This window comes from Anolis sagrei, chromosome 4, assembly GCF_037176765.1.
Source record: "Anolis sagrei isolate rAnoSag1 chromosome 4, rAnoSag1.mat, whole genome shotgun sequence".
NCBI lineage: Eukaryota > Metazoa > Chordata > Lepidosauria > Squamata > Dactyloidae > Anolis > Anolis sagrei.
In genome coordinates, this window is record NC_090024.1 from 242,397,422 (window position 1) to 242,422,447 (window position 25,026).

Genomic DNA, 25,026 nt, shown 5'->3' on the forward strand with positions numbered 1-25,026 from the left:
TGGAGCTTGGGGAAAATAGACCTTGACTTTTGGGAGTTGTAGTTGCTGGGATTTATAGTTCACTTACAATCAAAGAACGTTCTGAACTCCACCAATGACAGAATTGGCTCAAACTTCTCACATGGAATCCCCATGACCATCAGAAAATACTGTGTTTTCTGATGGTCTTTGGCAACCCCTCTGACACCACTTCGCGACCCCCTCAGGGGTCCCGACCCCCAGGTTGAGAAACACTGCTCTAGACCATGGCCATATCATAGAATCATAGAATCAAAGAGTTGGAAGAGACCTGGGCCATCCAGTCCAACCCCATTCTGCCAAGAAGCAGGAATATTGCACTCAAAGCACCCCCCACAGATGGCCATCCAGCCCCTGTTTAAAAGCTTCCAAAGAAGGAGCCTCCACCACACTCCGCGGCAGAGAGTTCCACTGCTGAATGGCTCTCACAGTCAGGAAGTTCGAATAGCCCAAAAAAACCTACAACAACCCATCTAAGTCTTCTTCTTCTATTATTATTATTATTATTATTATTATTGACACAAAAGCACAGTATGTCACAGCAAACGAGATCTATATGCTGGATTTCGTATCACAAAAACACAAGTCGAACACTTCCCAAGCGTCTAGGACTGTGTGATGCATTTTCGAATGATGCGAGCAGATCCAAGTCAGGTGGCCTTTTGCACTTGTTGTTGTTATTACTATTATATTTATTTCTATCTTGCTTTATCTCTTTGAAGGGAACTCAAAGCAACCTGACATAAAAGCAATAGCATACAATTTAAAATATACAAATGAGCAAACATTAAAATAGATTTTTTTTTAAAAAAAACCCTCAGTTCAAATCCGTCAACTCCTGGACACTTTCAGAGCAAGCCATTCTTCCATTCCCTGCCATCGAAGCCAATGCCGGATAGGAGTCTAAGTTGCAACGAATGCATTGCCTGGGATCAGGATAAATGCCCTCCTTCCACATTGCTTGGTGCTCAATGCAATCAGGTCTTGTCCTGGATGAAGGACAGTGTTGGCATTCCCCAATTTCCAAATGAGCCGGACTTCCAGGCCCATCAAGGGGAGCACATTTGCTTCAGGATCTGGCTCACGTTCCTGGAAGCGTCCGCATTGCCGCACAGAGAGTTCTGGAGCGAACTGGAAACCGACTGCTGGACACGAAGGAAGAGATCCCGGGCAAAGACTGGCTCAACCTGCAAGGATGACCACAGGCAGAAGGTCAGCGTAGGACAGACAGAAGGAGGAAATGAAGGCACGTCTATGGTCCCATATAAAATCCAGAATATCTGCTTTTAATTGGATTATACGAGTGTGCACTGCAGTATAATCCAGTTCAAAGCAGACTATCTGAATTGCTGTAGGTTTTTCAAGCTAAATGGCCATGTTCTAGAAGCACTCTCTCCTGACGTTTCACCTACATCTATGGCAAGCATCCTCAGAGGTAGTGAGGTCTGTTGGAACTAGGAAATGAAGGCGCGTCTAGGTTCCCATCCACACTGCCATATAAAATCCAGAATATCTGCTTTGAATTGGATTATATGAACCTGCGCTGCTGTATAATCCAGTTCAAAGCAGACTATCAGGATTGTTGTAGGTTTTTCGGGCTATATGGCCATGTTCTAGAAGCACTCTCTCCTGACGTTTCGCCTACATCTATGGCAAGCATCCTCAGAGGTATTGAGGTCTGTTGGAACTAGGAAAGTGGGTTTATATGTCTGTGGAAAGACCAGGGTGGGACAAAGAACTCTTGTCTCTGTTGGGGTTAGGTGTGAATGTTTCAGCTGACCACCTTGATTAGCATTTGATGGCCTGGCAGTGCCTGGAGCAATCTTTTGTTGAGAGGTAATTAGATGTCCCTGATTGTTCTCCCTCTGTTGTTTTGCTGTTTTAATTTTAGAGATTTTTTTAATACTGGTAGCCAGATTTTGTTCATTTTCATGGTTTCCTCCTTTCTGTTGACATTGTCCACATGCTTGTGGATTTCAATGGCTTCTCTGTGTATGTAATAAAGAACAGGACATTTTCCTCAAACGAAGACTTTGTTTTATACTTCAAGAGAAGAACCAGTTGTTTCTACTTAATGTGAATGTGGCAGTTTTTTTGATATGTGTATTTGTAATATATACATTGAGTTAATTTAGTAATTTTTTAGCAATCTAATAATGCTCAAAGTGTGGCAGACCTGAGGAGTCTGTTCCACCCGCCATGCTCTGCTCCATGGGAAGGAGCGAGATGGTGTATTTGGTGAGTGGCAGATTTGCAGTCTGGTCACTTTGGGGCTTCTTTCTCAAGGGAAGAGGAAGAAGTGCGCTTTTGGAGTCTTAGATTTTGTGCAGGGAGTCAGGTTCTGCTGTATGGAAAACAGATCTGATCCTTGACATTGTTCTTAGGGAAAGAAGTTATGGTGTTATGGAAGTTTTTGAACTATGTGTTGGAAGGGCTGCTGGAAAGCTGTGTTTGGCCTAACGGGTGCTTCTCCAAGGAGGGAGAAAAGGATATAATAATATTTGGGTGCATGAGGATGAATGTAGGTACATGTGGTGTGAATGTTGAGTAAAAATGTAATTCTCCTTTGTTTGTTTGTTAGCCTTGTAATTGTAAATCCAATGTAGTTGCACAGAATCCATATGTCTAAATGTTTTTCTATAATCTGATATACCCTCTCACACTGGAAATTGCAATAAAAAGAACCTATGCTTCAAAGTTATTGAAAAGTCATTCATGGCCTATATCTTTTCTCTGGCAAGACAGTGTATGGATTGGTAAAGACGTGAACTACTCGTGGTTTTTCATTGCACCAGAATGGAGCCACGGCAGTTAAAGTGGTGCCAGACTGTATTCGTTCTACAGTGTAGATGCACCCCTTGTAGGTTGTCCACGTTCAAAGAAGGATTCGAAACCTGATCCCCAGAGTCGTGGTGCAAACATAAACAACTACACCGCATTTGTGGAGATTTATGCTCAACCAGAGACCCAGCCAGAAGGTGGTCCTCTACTACAAGAAGACAGTGGGCCCATTTTTACAAAGCTGCAGCAAGTATGACACTTTCATACATAGCTTTGGAAATGGGCAACTAACTCAATGTTGTACATATTAAACCATGAAAATTAGAGAACACTGTAAATAAATACCCACGGTCAGCAAGAGACTCACGTGTGCCATGATGAAGCCCTGGAATTTCTGGTTTTGGGCGGCAGGATATTCCTCTCCGAAGCATAAGCTGATCTGGTACTGAGGAGGTGGCTCGCCGTGGCTCTTGTACGTCTCCAACTCTGAGCAGCAAAGAGAAGAGAGAGCATTGAATGGTTGCACTGAGCTATCCACACTTTACACCAGGCATAGGCCAACTTCAGCCTTCCAGGTGTTTTGGACTCCAACTACCACAATTTCTAACACCCTACTGGCTGTTAGGAATTGTGGGAATTGAAGTCCAAAACACCAGGAGTGCACAAGTTTGGCCATGCCTTCTGCAGAGACCGGAACACAATGGATGTTAACCATAGAATCCTAGAGTTGGAAGAGACCTCATGGGCTATTCAGTCCAACCCCTTGCCAAGCAGCAGAAAAATCATCTTCAAAGCACCCCTGACAGATGGCCATCCAGCCTGTTTAAAAGCTTCCAAAGAAGGAGCCTCCACCACAGAGTTCCACTGCTGAACGGCTCTCACAGTCAGGAAGTTCTTCCTAATGTTCAGATGGAATCTCCTTTCTTGTAGTTTGAAACCATTGATCCATATCCTAGTCTCCAGGGCAGCAGCAAACAAGCTTGCCCCCTCCTCCTTATTAACTTTCCTTCACATATTTATACATGGCTATCATGTCTCCTCTTAGCCTTCCCTTCTTGAGGTTAAACATGTCCAGCTCTTCAAGCCGCTTCTCATAGGGCAAAGGAGAAAGGACTCTTGTCTGCAGGAGCTAGGTGTGAATGTTTCAACTGACCACCTTGATTAGCATATAATGGCCTGACAGTGCCTGGAGCAATCTTTTGTTGAGGGGTGATTAGATGTCCCTGCCTGCTTCCTCTCTGTTGTTGTGCTGTTGTAATTTTAGAGTTTTTTTTTTTAATACTGGTAGCCACACTTTGTTCATTTTCATGGTTTCGTCCTTTCTGTTGAAATTGTCCACATGCTTCTTGTGGATTTCAATGGCTTCTCTGTGTAGTCTGACATGGTGGTTGTGAGAGTGGTCCAGCATTTCTTTCTCCAATAATAATCTGCTGTGTCCAGGTTGGTTCATCAGGTGCTCAGCTATGAAATCTAATCACCTCTCAACAAAAGTTTGCTCCAGGCACTGTCAGGCCATTATATGCTAATCAAGGTGGTCAGTTGAAACATTCACACCTAGCTCCAGCAGACAAGAGTCCTTTCTCCTTTTCTCTATGAGGAGCGGTTTGAAGAGCTGGACATGTTTAACCTCAAGAAGAGAAGGCTAAGAGGAGACATGATAGCCATGTATGTCATAGGGAGGAGGGAGCAAGCTTGTTTTCTGCATTCACACCTAGCTCCAGCAGAAAAGACTACTTTGTCCCACCCTGGTCATTCCGCAGATATATAAACCCTTTTTCCTAGTTCCAACAGACCTCTCTACCTCTGAGGATGCTTGCCATAGATGCAGGCGAAACGTCAGGAGAGAATGCTTCTTGACCATGGCCATATAGCCTGAAAAAACCTACAACAACCCAGTGATTCTGGCCATGAAAGCCTTCGACAATACAATAAAGTTGTTGTTGTTAGTTTTATTGTTGTTATTAAATCAGTGAATGGGGGAAGAAAGCATTAAGAAAAGGAAAAGGTGAAGGTGGGAGGGAGCTCTGACTCACGTTGCCGGAATTGCTCTGCATCCATCAGCTTGTAGGTCTTCTCACGCTCCAGCTTGTTCGGCCGGTCCGCATGGGGTGCCAAGGGCCCCTTCCAGTAGACGCGCCCCTGGCACTGTCGCTTGAGGAAGACCCCCTCGGGGGCCACCCACATGAGCACCCCCCGGTGTAAGTGGGGCAGCAGCCGGCTCAGCACCCCCGCCCCGCGCGACAGCCGGCTGTTTCCGGCCAGGACAGATGGGGAGGGCAGCTGGATCTGCTCCATGCCGCTGGGGCCGTAGAGGCAGGGGTTGTCGACAGGCACCGGGAGGAAGGTCAAGCGGCATCCCTCGGCCGTGCTGGTGGTCACCTCCTTCACCAGGACGTTGCAGTAGTAGAGGCGGATGTGCAGCCAGAAGTCTGGAGGGCAAAAAGAAGAGGGCAGGGAGTGAGGCATGTCTCAACCTGTTGGGGTTACAGGTTGAGACATGCATCTCTGTCTAGTTTGAAAGTCCAATGGAGTCTGAGTCCTGAACAAGCCCAGATCTGACCCCTCCCCCTGATGTCCCGACCCCCAGGTTGAGAAACTCTGGTCTAAAGCATCTCTTTAGTATGAGAGTCCAATAGAGTCTCTGTCTAGTTTGAAAGTCCAATGGAGTCTGAGTCCCGAACAAGCCAAGATCTGACCACCCTCCTGATGTCCTGACCCCCAGGTTGAGAAACGCTGGTCTAAAGCATCTCTTTGATCAGAGAGTCCAATAGAGTCTCTGTCTAGTTTGAAAGTCCAATGGAGTCTGAGTCCTCAACAAGCCCAGATCTGACCACCCTCCTGATGTCCTGACCCCCAGGTTGAGAAACGCTGGTCTAAAGCATTTCTTTGGTCTGAGAGTCCAACAGAGTCTCTGTCTAGTTTGAAAGTCCAATGGAGTCTGAGTCCTCAACAAGCCCAGATCTGACCCCTCCCCCTGATGTCCTGACCCCCAGGCTGAGAAACGCTGGTCTAAAGCATCTCTTTGGTCTGAGACTCCAATAGAATCTCTGTCTAGTTTGAAAGTCCAATGGAGCCTGAGTCCTAACATGCCCAGTTCTGACCACATGGTCTGCAGCCCTTCCCACCACGTAGAGTTAAGGAAAACTGCATACCAATAGTCACATATACAATACAGTAAGCAATTTGCATTATATACATAACAAATAACTAGTGGAGACCCCCATGACCAACAGAAAATACTGAGTTTTCTGATGGTCTTTGGTAACCCCCATTGAAATCCCTTCGTGACCCCCCCCCCCCGCCCGCTGTCCCGACCCCAGGTTGAGAGAAACGCTGGTCTAAAGCATCTCTTTGGTCTGAGAGTCCAATAGAGTCTCTGTCTAGTTTGAAAGTCCAATGGAGTCTGAGTCCTGAACAAGCCCAGATCTGACCACCCTCCTGATGTCCTGACCCCCAGGTTAAGAAACGCTGGTCTAAAGCATCTCTTTGGTCTGAGAGTCCAATAGAGTCTCTGTCTAGTTTGAAAGTCCAATGGAGTCTGAGTCCTGAACAAGCCCAGATCTGACCCCCCCCCCCGATGTCCTCACCCCCAGGCTGAGAAACGCTGGTCTAAAGCATCTCTTTGGTCTGAGACTCCAATAGTCTCTGTCTAGTTTGAAAGTCCAATGGAGTCTGAGTCCTGAACAAGCCCAGATCTGACCCCTCCCCCTGATGTCCCGACCCCCAGGTTGAGAAACTCTGGTCTAAAGCATCTCTTTAGTATGAGAGTCCAATAGAGTCTCTGTCTAGTTTGAAAGTCCAATGGAGTCTGAGTCCTGAACAAGCCCAGATCTGACCCCCCCCCCCGATGTCCTGACCCCCAGGCTGAGAAACGCTGGTCTAAAGCATCTCTTTGGTCTGAGACTCCAAAAAAATCTCTGTCTAGTTTGAAAGTCCAATGGAGTCTGAGTCCTGAACAAGCCCAGATCTGACCCCTCCCCCTGATGTCCTGACCCCCAGGTTGAGAAACGCTGGTCTAAAGCATCTCTTTGGTCTGAGAGTCCAATAGAGTCTCTGTCTAGTTTGAAAGTCCAATGGAGTCTGAGTCCTGAACAAGCCCAGATCTGACTACTTGGTCTGTAGCCCTTCCCACAACGTAAAGGAAAACTGCATACCAATAGACACATATACAATATAGCAAGCAATTTGAATTATATATGTAACAAATAGCTAGTGGAGACTTGAAGAAAGTTACTATTTCCGACAGTTTGCGGCACAAAAGCGAAGTTTCTGGAGTAGAACAACTACTTTCATGGAAATTCAACAGGAAATAACACTTTCAAACTAGGAAGAGTGCATAGTGCAATACATTATTTCTAGGTTCAACGCAAGGTGCTTCCTGTTGGACCGAAAACTTGGAAGAACTTTTTTTGGACCGTAAGTCTCTTAAATGGAATGGGAAGGAGAGAAACCAGAAGTGAACAGGGTTGGAGAGAAAACACCTTCCGTACCTGAGTTGATGCTCTCCACGTCTGCGCACTGGGAGCTGGGGCTGATGATGTGGGGCACCGTGTGGCACCGAAGCTGAGCCGGAGTATAGCCATAGAAAAAGCCTTTCACCTGAACACCTGGAGAAGTGGGTACACAGGAAACCAGGGAGTTGTAAATTGCAAAAGAATGAGTTAAGACAGGCATGGGCCAACTTCAGCCCTCCAGGTGTTTTGGACTCCAACTCCCACAGTTCCGGCTGTTAGGAACTGTGGGAGTTGGTGTCCAAAACACCTGGAGGGCAAAAGTTGGCCCATGTCCAAGTTTAAGCTTATCTACATTAGCCAAAACAATGTCCAGGAGTTGATTGAGGAATAAACTTGTTAGGTTAGTATTTATTTCATTATTTATTTACCACATTTGTATACCGCCTTTCTCAGCCCGGAGATGACTTAAGGCGGTTCAAAGTCCGGCAGCTATTCGATGCCTTAGCAATTATAAAAATACGGTCGAAACAATTATAAAAACAATACAACCTGTAAAAGGGAAGGGGAAGGGGAAGGGAGGAAGGAGGGAGGGAGGGAAGGGAGGAAGAAAGGAAGGAGGGAGGGAGGGAGGGAGGGAGGGAGGGAGGGAAGGAAGGAAGGAAGGAAGGAAGGAAGGAAGGAAGGAAGGAAGGAAAGAAAGAAGGAAGAAGAAGAAGGGGGAGGAGAAGAAAAAGAAGGGGAAGAAAGGAAGGGGCAGGAGAAGGAGGAGAAGGGGAAGGAAGGAAGGAAGGACGAAAGGAAGGAAGGAAGGAAGGAAGGAAGGAGGAGGAAGGAAGGAAGGAGGAGGAGGAGGAGGAGGAGAAGGGGAAGGAAGGAAGGAGGAAGAGGAGGAGGAGGAAGGAAGGAAGGGGAAGGAGGAGGAGGAGAAGGGGAAGGAAGGAAGGAAGGAGGAGGAGGAGGAGGAGGAGGAGGAGGAAGGAAGAGAGGAGGAGGAGGAGGAAGAAGGAAGGAAGGAAGGAAGGAAAGAAAGAAGGAAAGAAGGAAGGAAGGAAGGAAGGAAGGAAGGAGAAGAAGGGGAGGGGAAGGGGAAGGGGAAGGAAAAGGAGAGGAAGGGGAAGGGGAGAAGGAAGGAAGGAAGGAAGGAAGGAAGGAGAAAGAGAAGAAGGAGAAGGAAAAGAAGGAGAAGGAAGGAAGGAAGAGGAAGTGGGAGGAGAAGGAGGAGAAGGGGAAGGAAGGAAGGAAGGAAGGAAGGAAGGAAGGAAGGAAGGAAGGAAGGAAGGGGAAGGAGGAGGAGGAGAAGGGGAAGGAAGGAAGGAGGAGGAGGAGGAGGAGGAAGGAAGAGAGGAGGAGGAGGAGGAAGAAGGAAGGAAGGAAGGAAGGAAGGAAGGAAGGAAGGAAGGAAAGAAAGAAGGAAAGAAGGAAGGAAGGAAGGAAGGAAGGAAGGAAGGAAGGAAGGAAGGAAGGAAGGAGAAGAAGGGGAGGGGAAGGGGAAGGAAAAGGAGAGGAAGGGGAAGGGGAGAAGGAAGGAAGGAAGGAAGGAAGAAGAAAGAGAAGAAGGAGAAGGAAAAGAAGGCGAAGGAAGGAAGGAAGAGGAAGGGGAAGGGGAGGAGGAGGAGGAGAAGGGGAAGGAAGGAAGGAAGGAAGGAAGGAAGGAAGGAAGGAAAGAAGGAAAGAAAGAAGGAAGGAAGAAGGAAGGAAGGAAGGAAGGAGAAGAAGGGGAGGGGGAGGGGAAGGAAGGAAGGAAAGAAGGAGGGGAAGGGGAAGGGGAAGCAGAGAAGGAAGGAAGGAAGAGAAGGGGAAGGGGAAAGGAGAAGGAAGAAAGCTTTTGCCAGCTGCTTAATAAACCCTGTAATTGGCATGCTTCTTGCCCTTGAATGAAAGAAAGAACTTTTTCCTTTGGCAGAACCAAAATGCCAACTTAATACAAACCCAATTGCATCGCCTTACCCTGTTGCTGGACATGGGCTGGTTCTGGGGACGCCTGGTCCAGCCCTGAAGGATCCTGGCTGGTTTGCATGGGCTTGTCCTTGCTTTCCTCGCCTGACTCTGAGGATGCCGTGCTGGCCTGGGAAGGAGCAAAGACACAAGGAATGCAAAAGAATCCCATCATCCAGGTCTTGGAATAATGATAGATTGGGGTTTGCACTAAATGTGGTGGAAGGAGAAGAAGAATCACAGAGTTGGAAGAGACCCCAAAGGCCATCGAGTGCAACCCCCTGCCATGCAAGAAAAACACAATTAAAGCACCCCTGACAGATGCCCATCCAGCCTCTGCATAAAAGCTTCCAAGGAAGAAGCTTCCACCGTGTTACAGTAAGTTGTAGAAGGACCAAGTGTTTGTGTGTTGAAGAAAAAACTTCAACACACATGGTAATTATTGTGTGCAGCTGGTAAGGTAGGTCAACGAGCAATCTCGGACCACACCAATAGGGTATAACTGTGTGGGTTTTTAGAATACAGTTCTGGAGAGCCTTTTTGAGCTCCCCGCAGATTCTCCAGTCCACCTCAGAAGTTTCAGCACCCACCCTATAAGATGACTCCTGGCATATAAGACGACCCTCAACTTTTGAGAAGATTTTCCTGAGTTAAAAAGTAGTCTTATATGCCAGAAAATACAGTAGTCTCCAGGGCAGAGGGAAGGAAGCTTGCTTCCTCCTTATGACATTCTTTCACATAGAAAATTCCTAAATTGCTAAATTTCTCCCCATATCCAATGTGGATATGGAGTCCATGTTTATAAGGATCTTGATGTACTCATAAAATCACAGAGTTGTAAGGAACCCATAAACCCATCTGAGCAGGATGGGAATCCACAACTAAAGCAACCCAGAAGCTGGATCTACACTGCCATATAATCCAGATGATCAAATCCAATAATCCATATTATCTGCTTTGAACTGGATTATATGAGTCTACACTGACATTTAATCCAGTTCAGGAGGGCGACTAAAATGATCAAGGGTCTGGATGACAAGCCCTATGAGGAGCGGCTTAAGGAGCTGGGTATGTTTAGCCCGAAGACGATAATCATAGACTCAAAGAGTTGGAAGAGACCTCATGGGCCATCCAACCCCCTGCCAAGAAGCAGGAATGTTGCATTCAAATCACCCCTGACAGATGGCCATCCAGCCTCTGTTTACAAGCTTCCAAAGAAGGAGCCTCCACCACACTCCGGGGCAGAGAGCTCCACTACTGAACGGCTCTCACATGGCTATCATATCTCCTCTCAGCCTTCTCTTCTTCAGGCTAAACATGCACAGCTCCTTAAGCCGCTCCTCATAGGGCTTGTTCTCCAGAAGGCTGAGAGGAGATATGATAGCCATGTATAAATATGTTGAGAGGAAGCCACAGGGAGGAGGGAGCAAGCTTGTTTTCTGCTTCCCTGGACACTAGGATGCAAAACAATGGCTTCAAACTACAAGAGAGGAGATTCCATCTGAAAATGAGGAAGAACTTCCTGACGGTGAGAGCCGTTCAGCAGTGGAACTCTCTGCCCCGGAGTGTGGTGGAGGCTCCTTCTTTGGAAGCTTTTCAACAGAGGCTGGATGGCCATTTGTCAGGGGTGCTTTGAATGCAATATTCCTGCTTCTTGGCAGAATGGGGTTGGACTGGATGGCCCATGAGGTCTCTTCCAACTCTTTGATTTTATGATTCAAAGCAGACAATCTGGACTCTGAAACCGGATTATATGGCATCTTGAGATGCAGTCATCTAATCTCTGATCAGAACTTACAAGACGTACTGGGAGGACTACAATGCCCAGGATCCCCCGGACAGTGTGACCATGCTGCCTGGGGGATGATGGGTTTTTTGATCTGGAAAGGCTAACACTTGGTCAACCTCTAAACAGGCAAACCTCTGAACCGCAGAAGTTGAATAAGCTGCTAGGGCTGAATCTACACTGCCATGTAATGCAGTCTGGAATTGCATTATGCATAGATTGCAAACAGCAAACAGGAACAGAAGCTCAACTTAGTCCCACTTTTAACACCCAACAAAGTGTTCTTCCAGGCAACACTAAACGATTTCAATGGGTAGGATATGGGCACGACCCGAATCGGCGCGGATTATACGTCTACCTTGCTTGATCTGCCATTGGGTGTCCGTTCTTGTTGTGCAGACGTCGTGGGTATGTTTGGCTCCTGGAGGGACTCTTTGCTATTTTCCTTATCTGAAAAGAGAGACAGCAAATGGTTTCTTTCCCTGTAAGAAGGATGCCTTTGAGTACAATCACTGCAGTTGTTCCAATGCCCATCAGCTCTTGTCTAATTGTATAGTTCTACACATTGTTTTGCATATTTATACAGCATGTGCTGTCACGCGCTGGGCCTCTAGCAGTTGGCTTTTGAACAGGACGTGCTCTTTGTGCCCAGCGGGAAGCCGGGGTGCCTCAGCTGAGAGGCCCTAAGGATTTTCCTATACAGAGTCTTTAGAAGCTTGAAAGGTTTAACAAAGTCCTTTATTATTGCTTAAGTCAACCTTCCTAATGCCAAGACCCCTTAGTACAGGTCCTCCTGTTGTGGTGACCCCCAACCATAACATTATTTTCGCTGCTACCTCATAACCGTAATTTTGCTACTGTTATGAATTGTAATGTAAATATCTAATATGTAAGATGTATCTTCCTGATACGCCCACATTTGAATACTGGTGGGATTGGAGGAGGAATTGATTTTGTCATTTGGGAGTTGTAGTTGCTGGGGTTTATAGTTCACCTACAAAGAGCAGTCTGAACTCCACCAATGATGGAACTGAACCAAACTTGGCACACAGGACTCCCATGAGCAACAGAAAACACTAGAAGGATTTGGTGGGCATTGACCTTGAGTTTTGGAGTTGTAGTTCACCTACATCCAGAGAGCACTGTGGACTCAAACAATGATGGATCTGGACCAAATTGGCACAAGTATTCAATATACCCAAATGTCAACAGTGTTGGAATTTGGGGGGAAACAGACCTTGACATTTGGGAGTTGTAGTTGCTGGAATTTATAGTTCACCTACAATCAAAGAGCATTCTGAACCCCACCAACCACAGAATTGAGCCAAACTTCCTATACAGAACCCACATGACCAACAGAAAATATTGTGTTTTCTGATGGTCTTTGGTGACCCCTCTGACACCCCCTCGCGACCCTCCCAGGGGTCCCGACCCCCCAGGTTGAGAACCACTGGCTTAAGTCTTCAACAAACAATCAAATACTTCTTAGATCTTCAACAAATTAAACAAATGCTTCAAGGCTTTGAATCAACTGGTGGTTTTCTTAATCTTGTCCACAAGGGACAGGCAACTGGCTTCGTGAACTGTTTCTTTTCCTTAAGAGGAAAACCCTTTTTAACCCCTCCTTGGGCAATCTACTTTCTAAACTCTGCTGGTGTGGGCTCTACTCCCGGCTCCAAACTGTTTCTTGGGTCCTGAGTAGACCTACCAGTCAAGGCTTTGTAGATTCTCCAGCTGGAGTCCTTTGGAACTGTTTTACCCCGGAATTTTGTAAGAAACGAAGCTTCTCTACAGGTGGAGCTAATCCACGCCCTGTAGCTAAGCTTTCCAATGCAAGACTGACCTAAAATGGCTCCCTCTCCTCCCAGAGGCCTGGGGAAAGGGGTGGAACCAAAACTTAACAATGATTGATGGGTCATTGGCCCTATAATTGCAAACCAAGGGAAGCCACCTTATTGCAAAATGCATAGAACTTTGGAATACATGCAAACACTCAAAGAAAGAAAAGGAAGTTGGAGCTTTTGGTACAGCTGTACCAGCACACAGCAACATTACCATTCACAAAACTTCACAGAATAAAACAAACATCCCAGCTAAAAGATACAATCTAATATTGATAAAAGAACACGGGAAGGAAGGTTTGGTTCCCGTCATCTTTTTTATTGGGTTGTTGTAGATTTTTCAGGTTATATGGCCATGTTCTAGAAGCATTCTCCCCTGACGTTTCACCTGCATCTATGGCAGGCATCCTCAGAGGTTGTGAGGTCTTTTTTTATTTCTACTTGGTGAAACATTCCCAATTCTTGGTTGAAATTTCCCTTTGATTTCTCAGACCTTGTGTAAGAAATCTCTTGTCCCTTCTCTCCCCCCCCCCCTTCAAAACTTCTGCTGTAATATGAAATTCAATGTTCAGATTTGATAAATGTGGATTTGATAAGTGGGTATGAATGGAAGTATGGAAGTTGTATGGATGGAGTTAATAATTTTGGCAACACCAGTAAAATATTAAGGCCTGCAATGACTAAACCTGCTTGCTGGGACTGTAATTAAAAGTTGATAATAAGAACTGAAAAGTAGACTGTGATAAGAACTGTGACAACGGTTCTTTTAAGTTAATGTTTACAACATTCCTTATGTTAAGAAGGAAGTCAACACAAGGCTAATGCCAATCAAGAAGAATCAACATCTGCCAGGAAGTGAAGACTCAAGAGAGGACAATTATTTACTACATCAGCAGTATATTCCTATAAAAGACTCAATCTAATAATTCTTAAATTGTGGCAGAACGCAGGGGTCTGTTCCATCCGATATGCTCTGGGCCATGGGAAGGACAGAGATTGTGTATGGAGAGTGGTGTTGGAGATCAACCTGTGATTGTGTTTCAGGATCAGGGTGCTTTGGATGTGGGGAGTGATGTCAATGAGTTTCAAGATGAGTTTCGAGATGGAAATGGTTTGGTCAGTGATACTGAAGCAGAGAATGACCAGGAGATCCCTGTTCAAAGTGTAGTTTCCCATGAGAATGTCCCTGAGGGGTGTGGGGATGATAGTGTGCTCCCTGAATTGCTACCAGAGTTCCCATGATAGGGAACACGAAAACAGCTCGGCACCTGGCCCAGAAATTAATGAGCAAATAGATTATGAGCAAATAGATAGGTCGGAGGAGTTTAGTCAAAACAGGAGAGCTGAACAGTGACTTCGGCGGTCTGCCAGGCTCAGGAAAAAAAGATAAGAAATTCTCAGTTAAAACGAAACCAATTTCTGAATGCTAGAGACTTAGCTAACGAGGAGATAAAAGTCCCAAGTATAGGATATGTAGTCAGATGAAGCATTGTTTGGAATCAAGTCAAGTTCTTGTTCATGGAAGTTTTGCTTGGGAAATTCATGTTTTAAATGCCTTTTTTCATGGTTTTAATTCTTGGATTTTATGCTCCTATATTCATGCCTTGGGTTTATGTTTCCTGATGAACCAGACAGGAAAAACGAAATGCAAAGATACAGAATGGGGGACAATGCCTGGCTTGAGAGCAGTACGTGTGAAAAAGATCTTGGAGTCCTCATGGACAACAAGTTAAACATGAGCCAACAATGTGATGTGGCGGCAAAAAAAGCCAATGGGATTTTGGCCTGCATTAATAGGAGCATAGTGTCTAGATCTAGGGAAGTCATGCTCTCCATGCTCTGTTCCGCTTTGGTTAGACCACTTTACCTGGAATATTGTGTCCAATTCTGGGCACCACAATTCAAGAGAGATATTGACAAGCTGGAATGTGTCCAGAGGAGGGAGACTAAAATGATTAAGGGTCTGGAGAACAAGCCCTATGAGGAACGGCTTAAGGAACTGGGCATGTTTAGTCTGAAGAAGAGAAGGCTGAGAGGAGACAGGATAGCCATGTATAAATATGTGAGAGGAAGCCACAGGGAGGAGGGAGCAAGCTTGTTTTCTGCTTCCTTGGAGACTAGGACGCAATGGAGCAATGGCTTCAAACTACAAGAGAGGAGATTCCCTCTGAACATAAGGAAGAACTTCCTGACTGTGAGAGCCGTTCAGCAGTGGAACTCTCTGCCCCGGAGTGTGGTGGAGGTTCCTTCTTTGGAAGCTTTTAAACAGAGGTTGGATGGCCATCTGTCAGGGGTGATTTGAATGCAATATTCCTGCTTCTTGGCAGAATGGGGTTGGACTGGATGGCCCAGGAGGTCTCTTCCAACTCTAGGATTCTATTATTATGCTTTATAGTTATTGAGAAGTTATTCATGGCACTGCTTCTCTGCTTTGGTTATTCTAGTAGCTCTTTCTGTTTGCACACAACAAGTAAGTTGTTGAACTGTTGCGTTCAAGGCTTTCTCTCTCTCTTTCGCCTGCTTTTACTTTCACTTTCTCATCTGCTCTTTGCTTTGCTTATCTGTTGAGAAGTCTCTTTGGCTACAGACGGAGTTCTTGCATTCTTCTCAGGAGCATTGAACTCCACTTGATTTCACTTAACAATAACAAATACATCACACTAACGGTCATTTGACGCATTGCAAACAATGGCCATGAAGCCAGTCCTTGAGAAGTGAGGAGCTGCGTATATTTAGCGTAGAGAAGGTTAATAGGGGAGATGGGAGTCATTGTATTGTCGAAGGCTTTCATGGCCGGAATCACTGGGTTGTTGTAGGTTTTTTTGGGCTATATGGCCATGGTCTGGAGGCATTTCCTCCTGACGTTTCGCCTGCATCTATAGCAAGCATCCTCACTACCTCTGAGGATGCTTGCCATAGATGCGGGCGAAACGTCAGGAGAGAATGCCTCTAGACCATGACCATATAGCCCGAAAAAACCTACAACAACTTGATGGGAGTCATGTTTAAATATTGAAAAGGATGCCATATGTAGGAGCTTCTGTAGGATGAATGCAGCTTGTCATCGCTTTCTCCACCCTGGTCAATGCTACGGAAGCAAGGGAGTTGTAGTTTTGCAAAGTCTTTAGCCTTTGCAAAACAATTCCAGACATGAAACAATCAGGGCCATTTAATCACCTCCCAACAAAGGATTCCTCCAGGCTGTAAGAAGCCAGACCTTGAAACTGCGAGGCCATTAAATGCGAATCAAGGTGGCCAATTGCAACATTCACATCAACCTCAAACAGACAACTTTCTCTGACCCTGGACATTCCATAGATATATAAACCTCATTTTCCTAGTAACCACACAACATCTGAGGATGCTTGCCATAGACTCAGGTGAAACGTCAGGAGAGAATGCTTCTGGAACAGAGCCATGCAGACCGAAAAATTCACAACAACCCATCTTTAGCCTTCTGTCTGACCAAAACTACAAATCCCATGATCCCATAGCATTGAGCCATGGCAGTTCAAGTAGGATCAAGCCACATTCATTCTACGAGGGTTGAATGAAAAGTAATGCCTCCACCTTCGTTACTTGGGTTTGGATGGGAATATTTTAATAAATCAAACGCAGAAATAATCCTAAGAATGTGCTCTTTAACTACCACTATTCACTTTTCTACATAATAACCAGACAATTGGATACATTTCTGCCAACAATGAACAAGTTTTCTGAAGCCATCACAGAAAAAGTCGGCACTGTTTCCGCAATCCATCGTGCACAGATCTTCCGATAGCCAAGCAAAGCAATAATGTTGACCCACATGTTCTTGTGAAATCCCAATTATGCTTGAAATTTCTCTCTGAGTGATATGACGATTGTCCTGAATCAATCTGTCAACCTTTTGCTTGTGAAACTCGGTGGTTGCTGTCACAGGACGTCTAATTCTTTGTTTGTCACACAAGTCAGATGTTCCCACCTCAACATCTTTAAACTTACTCACCCAACGATGCACAGTACTCACATCAACACAATCACTATAAGCACCTGGCATTCTCTGATGAATCTCCTTCTGCTGTCAAGATTTGCTTAAGTTGCATTGCTTAAGTTGCATTGACTGACCCTCTGTGCAGAGTTTATTTATTTATTTTATTTATTTACAGCTTTTATATTCCGCCCTTCTCACCCCGCAGGGGACTCAGGGTGGATTACAGTGTGCACATATATGGCAAACATTCAATGCCAATTTTTGACATACAAACGTATACAGACATACACAGAGGCTATTTAACTTTTTCTGGCCGCCAGGGGAGCTGTCGCTTTCATCATCCATCTGCGACACTGATGAAGTATTTCCGCATTCCCCACATGCTTCCCCACTGGAATGCTTTGCTGGAGTCTTCTTTATGGCCTCATAAATCAGTTAATTTAGCCTCCTCACCACTTTAAGGTGGTACCTAATTTTCCTACTTGACAGATGCAACTGTCTTTCGGGTTGCAAAGGTCGACAACAGGCTACACACAATTGGTTGGAAACCCACTCCAACCCGGGCTGGTTTCGAACTCATGACCTTTTGGTCAGAGTGATCTTAATGCAGCTGACACTCAGCCAGCTGCGCCACAATCCCGGTGCAGAGTTCCACACTTTGCACTTTAACACCACAACCATTCAATGCTAAGGCTTCCCACCAAAATGGAACTGTAGAGGAGAGTCTACTGAACAAGCCAGTACCTGCCGCATACCAGAACTGCCATCTGTTGAGGAGTTATGAAGGTGGAGGCATTACTTTTCATTCAACCCTCGCACCTACACTGTAAATGCACCTCTATTTGCATGCATTCCTCCTCTTCATCCTGATGGCATTAAAGGTGCAGATATAATTGTCAGGCACTGTTTCTTGCAACCAGAAGGAACATGTGAACACATACAGGGTGCCTTTTCCTACTACTGAACGACAGACATGGCAATTGCCATTTTTAACACAAAGTGAAGAATGTTTTGGCTCCCACACAAAACCGAGTTCCTGTTTTTGTCTTCTTTTTTAAAGAAGCAGAAGGCTAACTCTCACGCCAAACACACACACCCCAAGGATAAACTTTTGGGAAGGGCTATGTACGATACTTGCTGAAAGGCACAGTGAGCAGTGAAATTTAATAAATTATGACAACAAATCCACACATCAGTTTGTCCCAAGGAAGATGGTTTTGCACAAAATCAGCGTCTCCTGTTATGTATGAATTGGATGTGTTGTCATGGCCAGAATCACTGGATTCCTGTGAGTTTTTCAGACTGTCTAGCCATGTTCCAGCAGCATCCTCTCTTGATGTTTCACCTGCATCTGAGGCTAATGACATCCTCAGAGGTTCTGTTGGAAATGAGGCAAGTGGAGTGTATGCATATCTATGGAGTAATGTCCAGGGTGGGAGAAAGAACCCTTGTGTGTTATAGCAAGTGTGAATGTTGCAATTAGCAAGCTTGAATACTGTACTGGTACAGCTGTACCAGAAGCCTACATTTCCTTTTTTGCATGTGTTTATTTTGGCCATGTGTTCTGTCATGCGCCGGGCCTGTAAATAATTGTCTTTAATGCAGGACATGCGACTTTAGCCCAGCGGGAAGCCAGGGCTCCCCAAAGAGAAGTTCTCAGAGGTTTTCCACCACAAATGACCTTTAGATGGCTTGTGAAGTATAACAAATTCCTTTATTAATGAACAATCAAACAGAAACTTCTCTTGTCTTCAGTACAGTTAAACAAATGGTTTCCAGGCTTTTATGCAACTGGTGGCTTCCTAAACTTGCCCACGAAGGACAGGCAACTGTCTTCAATAACTTCTTCTTTGCTTTAAAGGAAAGTCCCCTTTTTAACTTCTCCCAGGGTGACTGTAATCTAACCCTTGCTGATGTGGGCTCCACTACCGGGTTGAACTGCGTCTCGAAGCACCGAGTGGACCTACCAGTAAAGGCTTAGATATTCTCCAGCTGGAGTTCTTTGGTCTTCCAAGCTGTTACCCTCCGAAATTCTTCAAAGCTTTAGGGCTGTTTCCCTGGAAATCTTTAGAATCTTTGGAGGCTCTTAAGACTGTTCACCCCCGGAAAGTCTTAAGGGCTGAAGCTTTTGTACAGGGGAAGCTTGCACACGTCCTGTACATTAGCTTTCCTTGCTGAGACTAACTAAAATTGGCTCCCTTCCCTTCCCAATTGCCCTGAGCAAGGGGAAGAACCAAAACTTAACGATGACGGACAGGTGACTTGCCCTACGACTACAACCAAAGGAAGCCACCTTCCTGCAGAATCCCTGACTGCAAGCAAACATTTAATACAAAGCAAATAAAATTGGAGCTCCTGGTACAGCCGTACCAGCACACCATGCATTTTGCAGTTGGGTGGTTCCTTCCAGGCTGCAGCCATAGGGCCAGCCACCTGCCTGTCATTGTTAAGTTCTTTAGTTCTGCCCCTTTCCCCAGGTTTCTGGGAGGGAAAAGAAAGTTTTTAGTTCAGTCTAACAGTTTAGAAGCTCAGTTACAGGATGTGAGAGCTTTTCCCACCTGTAGAGAAGCTCTGTTTCTTACAAAACTTTGGGGGAAAGCAGTTCCACAGCTTTACTAAGAGATACAGCCAGCTTTTCTGGAAGGTAAAGGACACCATCTGGAAAATCTACAAAGTCTTGGCCGGTAAGGTCTACTCAGGTTACCCATAAAGCAAATTGGAACCGGGAGTAGGGCCCCATGCCAGCCTAAGAACAGATTGCCCAGGGAAGGGTCAAGGATTTCCTTTATAGAAGAAAGAAACAGTTCTTGAAGCAAGTTGCCTGTCCCTTGTGGGCAGATTAAGAAAGCTACCAGTTTTCCAGAGTTTTAAAGTATTTGATTGATTTGTTGAAGATTTAAGCATTAATAAAGAATCTTGTTAAACTTTCTAAACTTCTAAAGACTTTGTATAGGGAAATCCATAGGGCCTCCCAGCCAAGGCACCCCGGCGTCCCACTGGACACAAAGAGCACGTCCTGTTTTTTGTTTTTTTTTGCATTTATTTTTTTAATAGTTTTTATTGTGCAAATTTTCCATGTTACATAATAAAAAGAGAACAAGGTAATCCCCTGCACCCTTCCCACCCTCTCCATCCCCCCTCCCCCCAGTGTGTCGGACTTCCCAAAGTCTTCAAAGAGAAACCTTTCCCTTTAGAGCACGTCCTGTTTTAAAAGACAATTGCTATAGGCCTAGAGTGTGTCAGCACAAATAGTGCTGAGTAGCCATGAAGCTACAAAGTCAATTAGTGAGGGTATCTGCATAGAGGTAGCCTGACCTTCGTTGCTTGAAGACTCCCTCTGGGAGGTTACCAGTATTTAAAAACACCAGAATCAAGACAATAAATAGTCAACACGACTCAGAGACAACTCCAGACAGCAAGTAATCAAGTGCTAGTGAACACCTTCCAAACAGAGGATCCCTCCAGGCATCAGAGGCCAGGCTACCTCTATGCAGATGCCCTCACTGATTGACTTTGCAGCTGCAAGGCTACTCAATGCTATGGAAGCTTGCTAATTGTAATAGACACTTGCTTCAGACAGACAAGGGTTCTTTCTCTCACCTTGGACATTATTCCACAGGTGGGTGTATGTATGTGTACACACACACACACACACACATACTCCACTGGCCTCATTTCCAACAGACCTCTGAAGATGTCAGCCACAGATGAAGGTGAAATGTTAGGAGAGAATGCTGCTGGAAAATGGCCAGACAGCCAAAAAAACCCACATCAACCCAGTGAAAGCCTTTGACAACACATCTTCCCTATGCTATCCAAAGCTATAAATGTACCTGTTTCGACTTACAAACAAATCCAACTTAAGTACAAACCTTCTTGTTCCTGACTTGGGGCCTGCCTGTGTGGACTAACAACAGGATCTGGCCATTCTGTTTTGTTTTTCTACACAAACCATTCTATTTTTGCATTCTGCTGAATCTACTTCTCTTGGGCAATTCCTTCACAGACTACAACACAAAATGCACTGGCAACAATAGGGCCACAACTATCAAGCGTTCGGATTCAAGTACCTGTTTCTTGGTGGAATTCAGGAGGAGCAGGGCTGGTCACGACCTGATACACTTTGTAGGGTTCCGAACTGTCCAAGTGGCTCAGTTCCGGGATCTCCTTGAAGTCGGTGCTCTTGTTCAAGGCGCACCGGAGCCGGGTCTTCCACACAGAGGGGTCAGCCTTGTCCTGCCCTTCGTGGTACTTGCCCTTGTAGATGGCCCAAGCCTGGAGGGAAAGGGAGAAGAAGGGGCAGAGTCAGCCTCAAACAGGCACATTCAACACCAGATATGGAGACGGAGGGCTTTTCTTTGAAGAGGACTTTGATCAAAGCTGGACAGTTGTTTCTCAGGGGATACGTTAACTGAATTTCTTGCACTGGCTTCAGGCTGGACTAGATGACCTTTAGGGACCTCATCCAGTGTTCTATGCTTCCTTCAAGCCACTACTACCCACACTGATAGGCATGCAAGGAGTCTTCAAAAGCCTGGACTAGATGACCTTTATGGACCTCTTCCAGTGTTCTATGCTTCCTTCAAGACAGTATTATCCACACTGATGGGCATGCAAGGAGTCTGACTCCAAAAGGTTGGACTAGATGACCTTTATGAACCTCTTCCAATGTTCTATGCTTCCTCAAGACAGTATTATCCACACTGATGGGCATGCAAGGAGTCTTACTCCAAAAGGCGGGACTAGATGACCTTTAGGAACCTCTTCCAGGGTTCTAGCCTTCCTTCAAGACAGTATTACCTGCACCAATAGGCATGCAAGGAGTCTTACTGCAAAAGGTTGGACTAGATGACATTTAGGGACCTCTTCCAGTGTTCTATATTTCCTCAAGACAGTATTATCCACACTGATGGGCATGAAAGGAGTCTTACTCCAAAAGGTTGGACTAGATAACCTTTAGGGACCTCTTCTGGTGTTCTATGCTTCCTCAACAAGACAGTATTATCCACACTGATAAGCATGCAAGGTGTCTTACTCCAAAAGGTTGGTCTAGATGACCTTTATGGACCTCTTCCAGTGTTCTATGCTTCCTTCAAGACAGTATTATCCACACTGATGGGCATGCAAGGGGTCTTACTCCAAAATGATCAAGGGTCTGGAGAACAAGCCCTATGAGGAGCGGCTTAAGGAGCTGAGCATGTTTAGCCTGAAGAAGAGAAGGCTGAGAGGAGATATGATAGCCATGTATAAATATGTGAGAGGAACCCACAGGGAAGAGGGAGCAAGCTTGTTTTCTGCTTCCTTGGAGACTAGGACGCAATGGAACAATGGCTCCAAACTACAATAGAAGCATAGTGTCTAGACCTAGGGAAGCCATGCTCCCAATGCTCTATTCCGCTTTGGTTAGACCACACCTGGAATATTGTGTCCAATTCTGGGCACCACAATTCAAGAGAGAGATTGACAAGCTGGAATGTGTCCAGAGGAGGGCGGCTAAAATGATCAAGGGTCTGGAGAACAAGCCCTATGAGGAGCGGCTTAAGGAGCTGGGCATGTTTAGCCTGAAGAAGAGAAGGCTGAGAGGAGATATGATAGCCATGTATAAATATATGAGAGGAAGCCACAAGGAGGAGGGAGCAAGCTTGTTTTCTGCTTCCTTGGAGACTAGGACGCAATGGAACAATGGCTTCAAACTACAAGAGAACATGAGGAAGAACTTCCTGACTGTGAGAGCCGTTCAGCAGTGGAACTCTCTGCCCCGGAGTGTGGTGGAGGCTCCTTCTTTGGAGGCTTTGAAACAGAGGCTGGATGGCCATCTGCCAGGGGTGATTTGAATGCAATATTCCTGCTTCTTGGCAGAATGGGGTTGGACTGGATGGCCCATGGGGTCTCTTCCAACTCTTTGATTCTATGAGTGAAATCCTGTGAGTGCCCCTTCCCCAGTGACGTCACTGATTGGGACCCCCCCCCCCCCAAATTCCCAGGCGTCAGACCTTGAAGAGAGCGGCGTCCTCCCTCTGGCAATAGTCCTGTTTGGCGGCGTGCTTCCAGGGGATGCGGAAGACCCTCCGGCCGCGATCTTCCCAGCAGAGTCCCGGGAAACGCCCGCTCTCCACTTGCTCCACCAGCCACTCCTTCAACCGCAGTGGAGGGGTCGACATGGTCGGGACAAGAGAAGCCGAGAAGGGCCTGCTTCTCCTCCTTCCTCGCCTGGCTCGTCGGGACACGCGGCGGGCAGGAGCAGAAACCGAAACTCCCCGGGGCGGTTTCGGTTTCCATCCGTCCCTCTTTCCCCTCCTCCTCCTCCTCTTTCTTCTCCTCCGCCTTCTCCTTTTCTCTGCCCGAGAACTGCACGCAGGAGAGAAGGAGAGCGTCCCTTCTATTGCCAGGGAGCCCCAAAGGCCATCCAGTCCAGCCTCCTTCTTTTCTACCAGGAAGAAAGATGCATCCCAAGTTTTCCCGACAAATTGCGCATCTAAAGAAAGAGGCACCTTGAGTGCCAAGACGCAGCCCCAAAGGAGAGATGTTTTAAGCATAGAGTCCTTGACTTGGAAGGGACCGCCAAAGACCATCCAGTCCTAGGGGAGAAGCAATTGGAAGGGGCCCCTAAAGGCCAACCAGTCCTGCCTACTTTTCTGCCAGGCAGAAAAACACCAAGCCTTCCCGACAAATTGCGCATTCATTTGAAGGAGGTTCTTTGTGTTCCAAGACAGCCCCAATGGGAAGATGTTCAAAGTATAGAGTCCTTGAGTTGGAAGGGAACCCTCAAAGCCATCCAGTCCTAGGGGAGAAGCAATAGGAAGGGGCCCCCAAAGGACATCCAGTCCAGCCTCCTTTTCTACCAGGGAGAAAGACACATCCCAAGCCTTCCCGACAAATTGCGCATCCAAAGAAAGAGGCACCTTGTGTGCCAAGACAGCCCCAAAGGAGAGATGTTTTAAGCATAGAGTCCTTGACTTGGAAGGGACCGCCAAAGACCATCCAGTCCTAGGGGAGAAGCAATTGGAAGGGACCCCTAAAGGCCAACCAGTCCTGCCTACTTTTCTGCCAGGCAGAAAAACACCAAGCCTTCCCGACAAATTGCGCATTCATTTGAAGGAGGCTCCTTGTGTGCCAAGACAGCCCCAAAGGAGTGATGTTCAAAGGATAGAGACCTTGACTTGGAAGGGACCTCCAAACACCATCCAGTCCTAGGGGAGAAGCAATTGGAAGGGACCCCCAAAGGCCATCCAGTCCACCCTCTTCCTTTTCTGGCAGGAAGGAAGGCGCGTCCCAAGCCTTCCCTACATATTGCACATCCAAAGAAGGAGGCTCCTTGTGTTCCAAGACACAGCCCCAAAGGAGAGATGTTCAAAGTATAGAATCCTTGAGTTGGAAGGGAACCCCGAAGGCCATCCAGTCCTAGGGGAGAAGCAGTTGGGACCCCTAAAGGCCATCCAGTCCAGCCTCTTTTTCTGCCAGGCAGAAAGGTGCATTCCAAGCCTTCCCGACAAATTGCGCATCCAAAGAAAGAGGCACCTTGTGTGCCAAGACAGCCCCAAAGGTGACATGTTCAAAGTATAGAGTCCTCGAGTTGGAACCCTCAAGGCCATGCAGTCCTAGGGGAGAAGCAATTGGAAGGGACCCCCAAAGGCCATCCAGTCCAGCCTCCTTCTTTTCTGCCAGGCAGGAAGGAGTGTCTCAAGCCTTCCCAACAAATTGCTCATCCAAAGAAGGAGGCCTCTTGTGTGCCAAGATAATCCCAAAGGAGAGATGTTTAAAGCATATAGTCCTTGACTTGGAAGGGACCTCCAAAGACCATCCAGTCCTAGGGGAGAAGCAATTGGAAGGGACCCCTAAAGGCCATCCAGTCCAGCCTCCTTTTCTGCCAGGCAAGCCTTCCCAACAAATTGCGCATCCAGAGAAGGAGGCCTCTTCTGTGCCAAGACAACCCCAATGGGGAGATGTTCAAAGTATAGAGTCCTTGAGTTGGAAAGGAGCCCCCAAGGCCATCCAGTCCTAGGAGAGAAGCAATTGGAACCCCTTAAGGCCATCTAGTCCACCCTCCTTTTTTCTGCCAGGAAGGAGGGCGCGTGCAAAGCTTTCCGGACAAATTGCGCATCCAGAGAAGGAGGCTCCTTGTGTGCCAAGACAGCCCCAATGGAGAGATGGTCAAAGGATAGAGTTGGAAGGGGACCCGTAAAGGCCATCCAGTCCATCCTCCTTTTTTCTGCCAGGCAAGAAGCCACAGCCCAAGCC

General features: G+C 46.4%; 1 protein-coding gene across 1 annotated transcript; it reads right to left on the reverse strand.

Moving 5' to 3' along the window:
- Positions 1-23,156, reverse strand: LOC132772983 (interferon regulatory factor 4-like). The gene is made up of 8 exons (XM_060771840.2): positions 22,782-23,156; positions 20,859-21,063; positions 11,333-11,424; positions 9,201-9,318; positions 7,290-7,406; positions 4,833-5,228; positions 3,167-3,285; positions 1-1,205 (listed from the first exon to the last, which is right to left on the reverse strand). Exons 1-8 carry the CDS (start codon positions 22,947-22,949, stop codon positions 1,068-1,070), a joined length of 1,353 nt encoding a protein of 450 aa, XP_060627823.2. The 5' UTR covers positions 22,950-23,156; the 3' UTR covers positions 1-1,067.
- Positions 23,157-25,026: the final 1,870 nt, after the last annotated feature.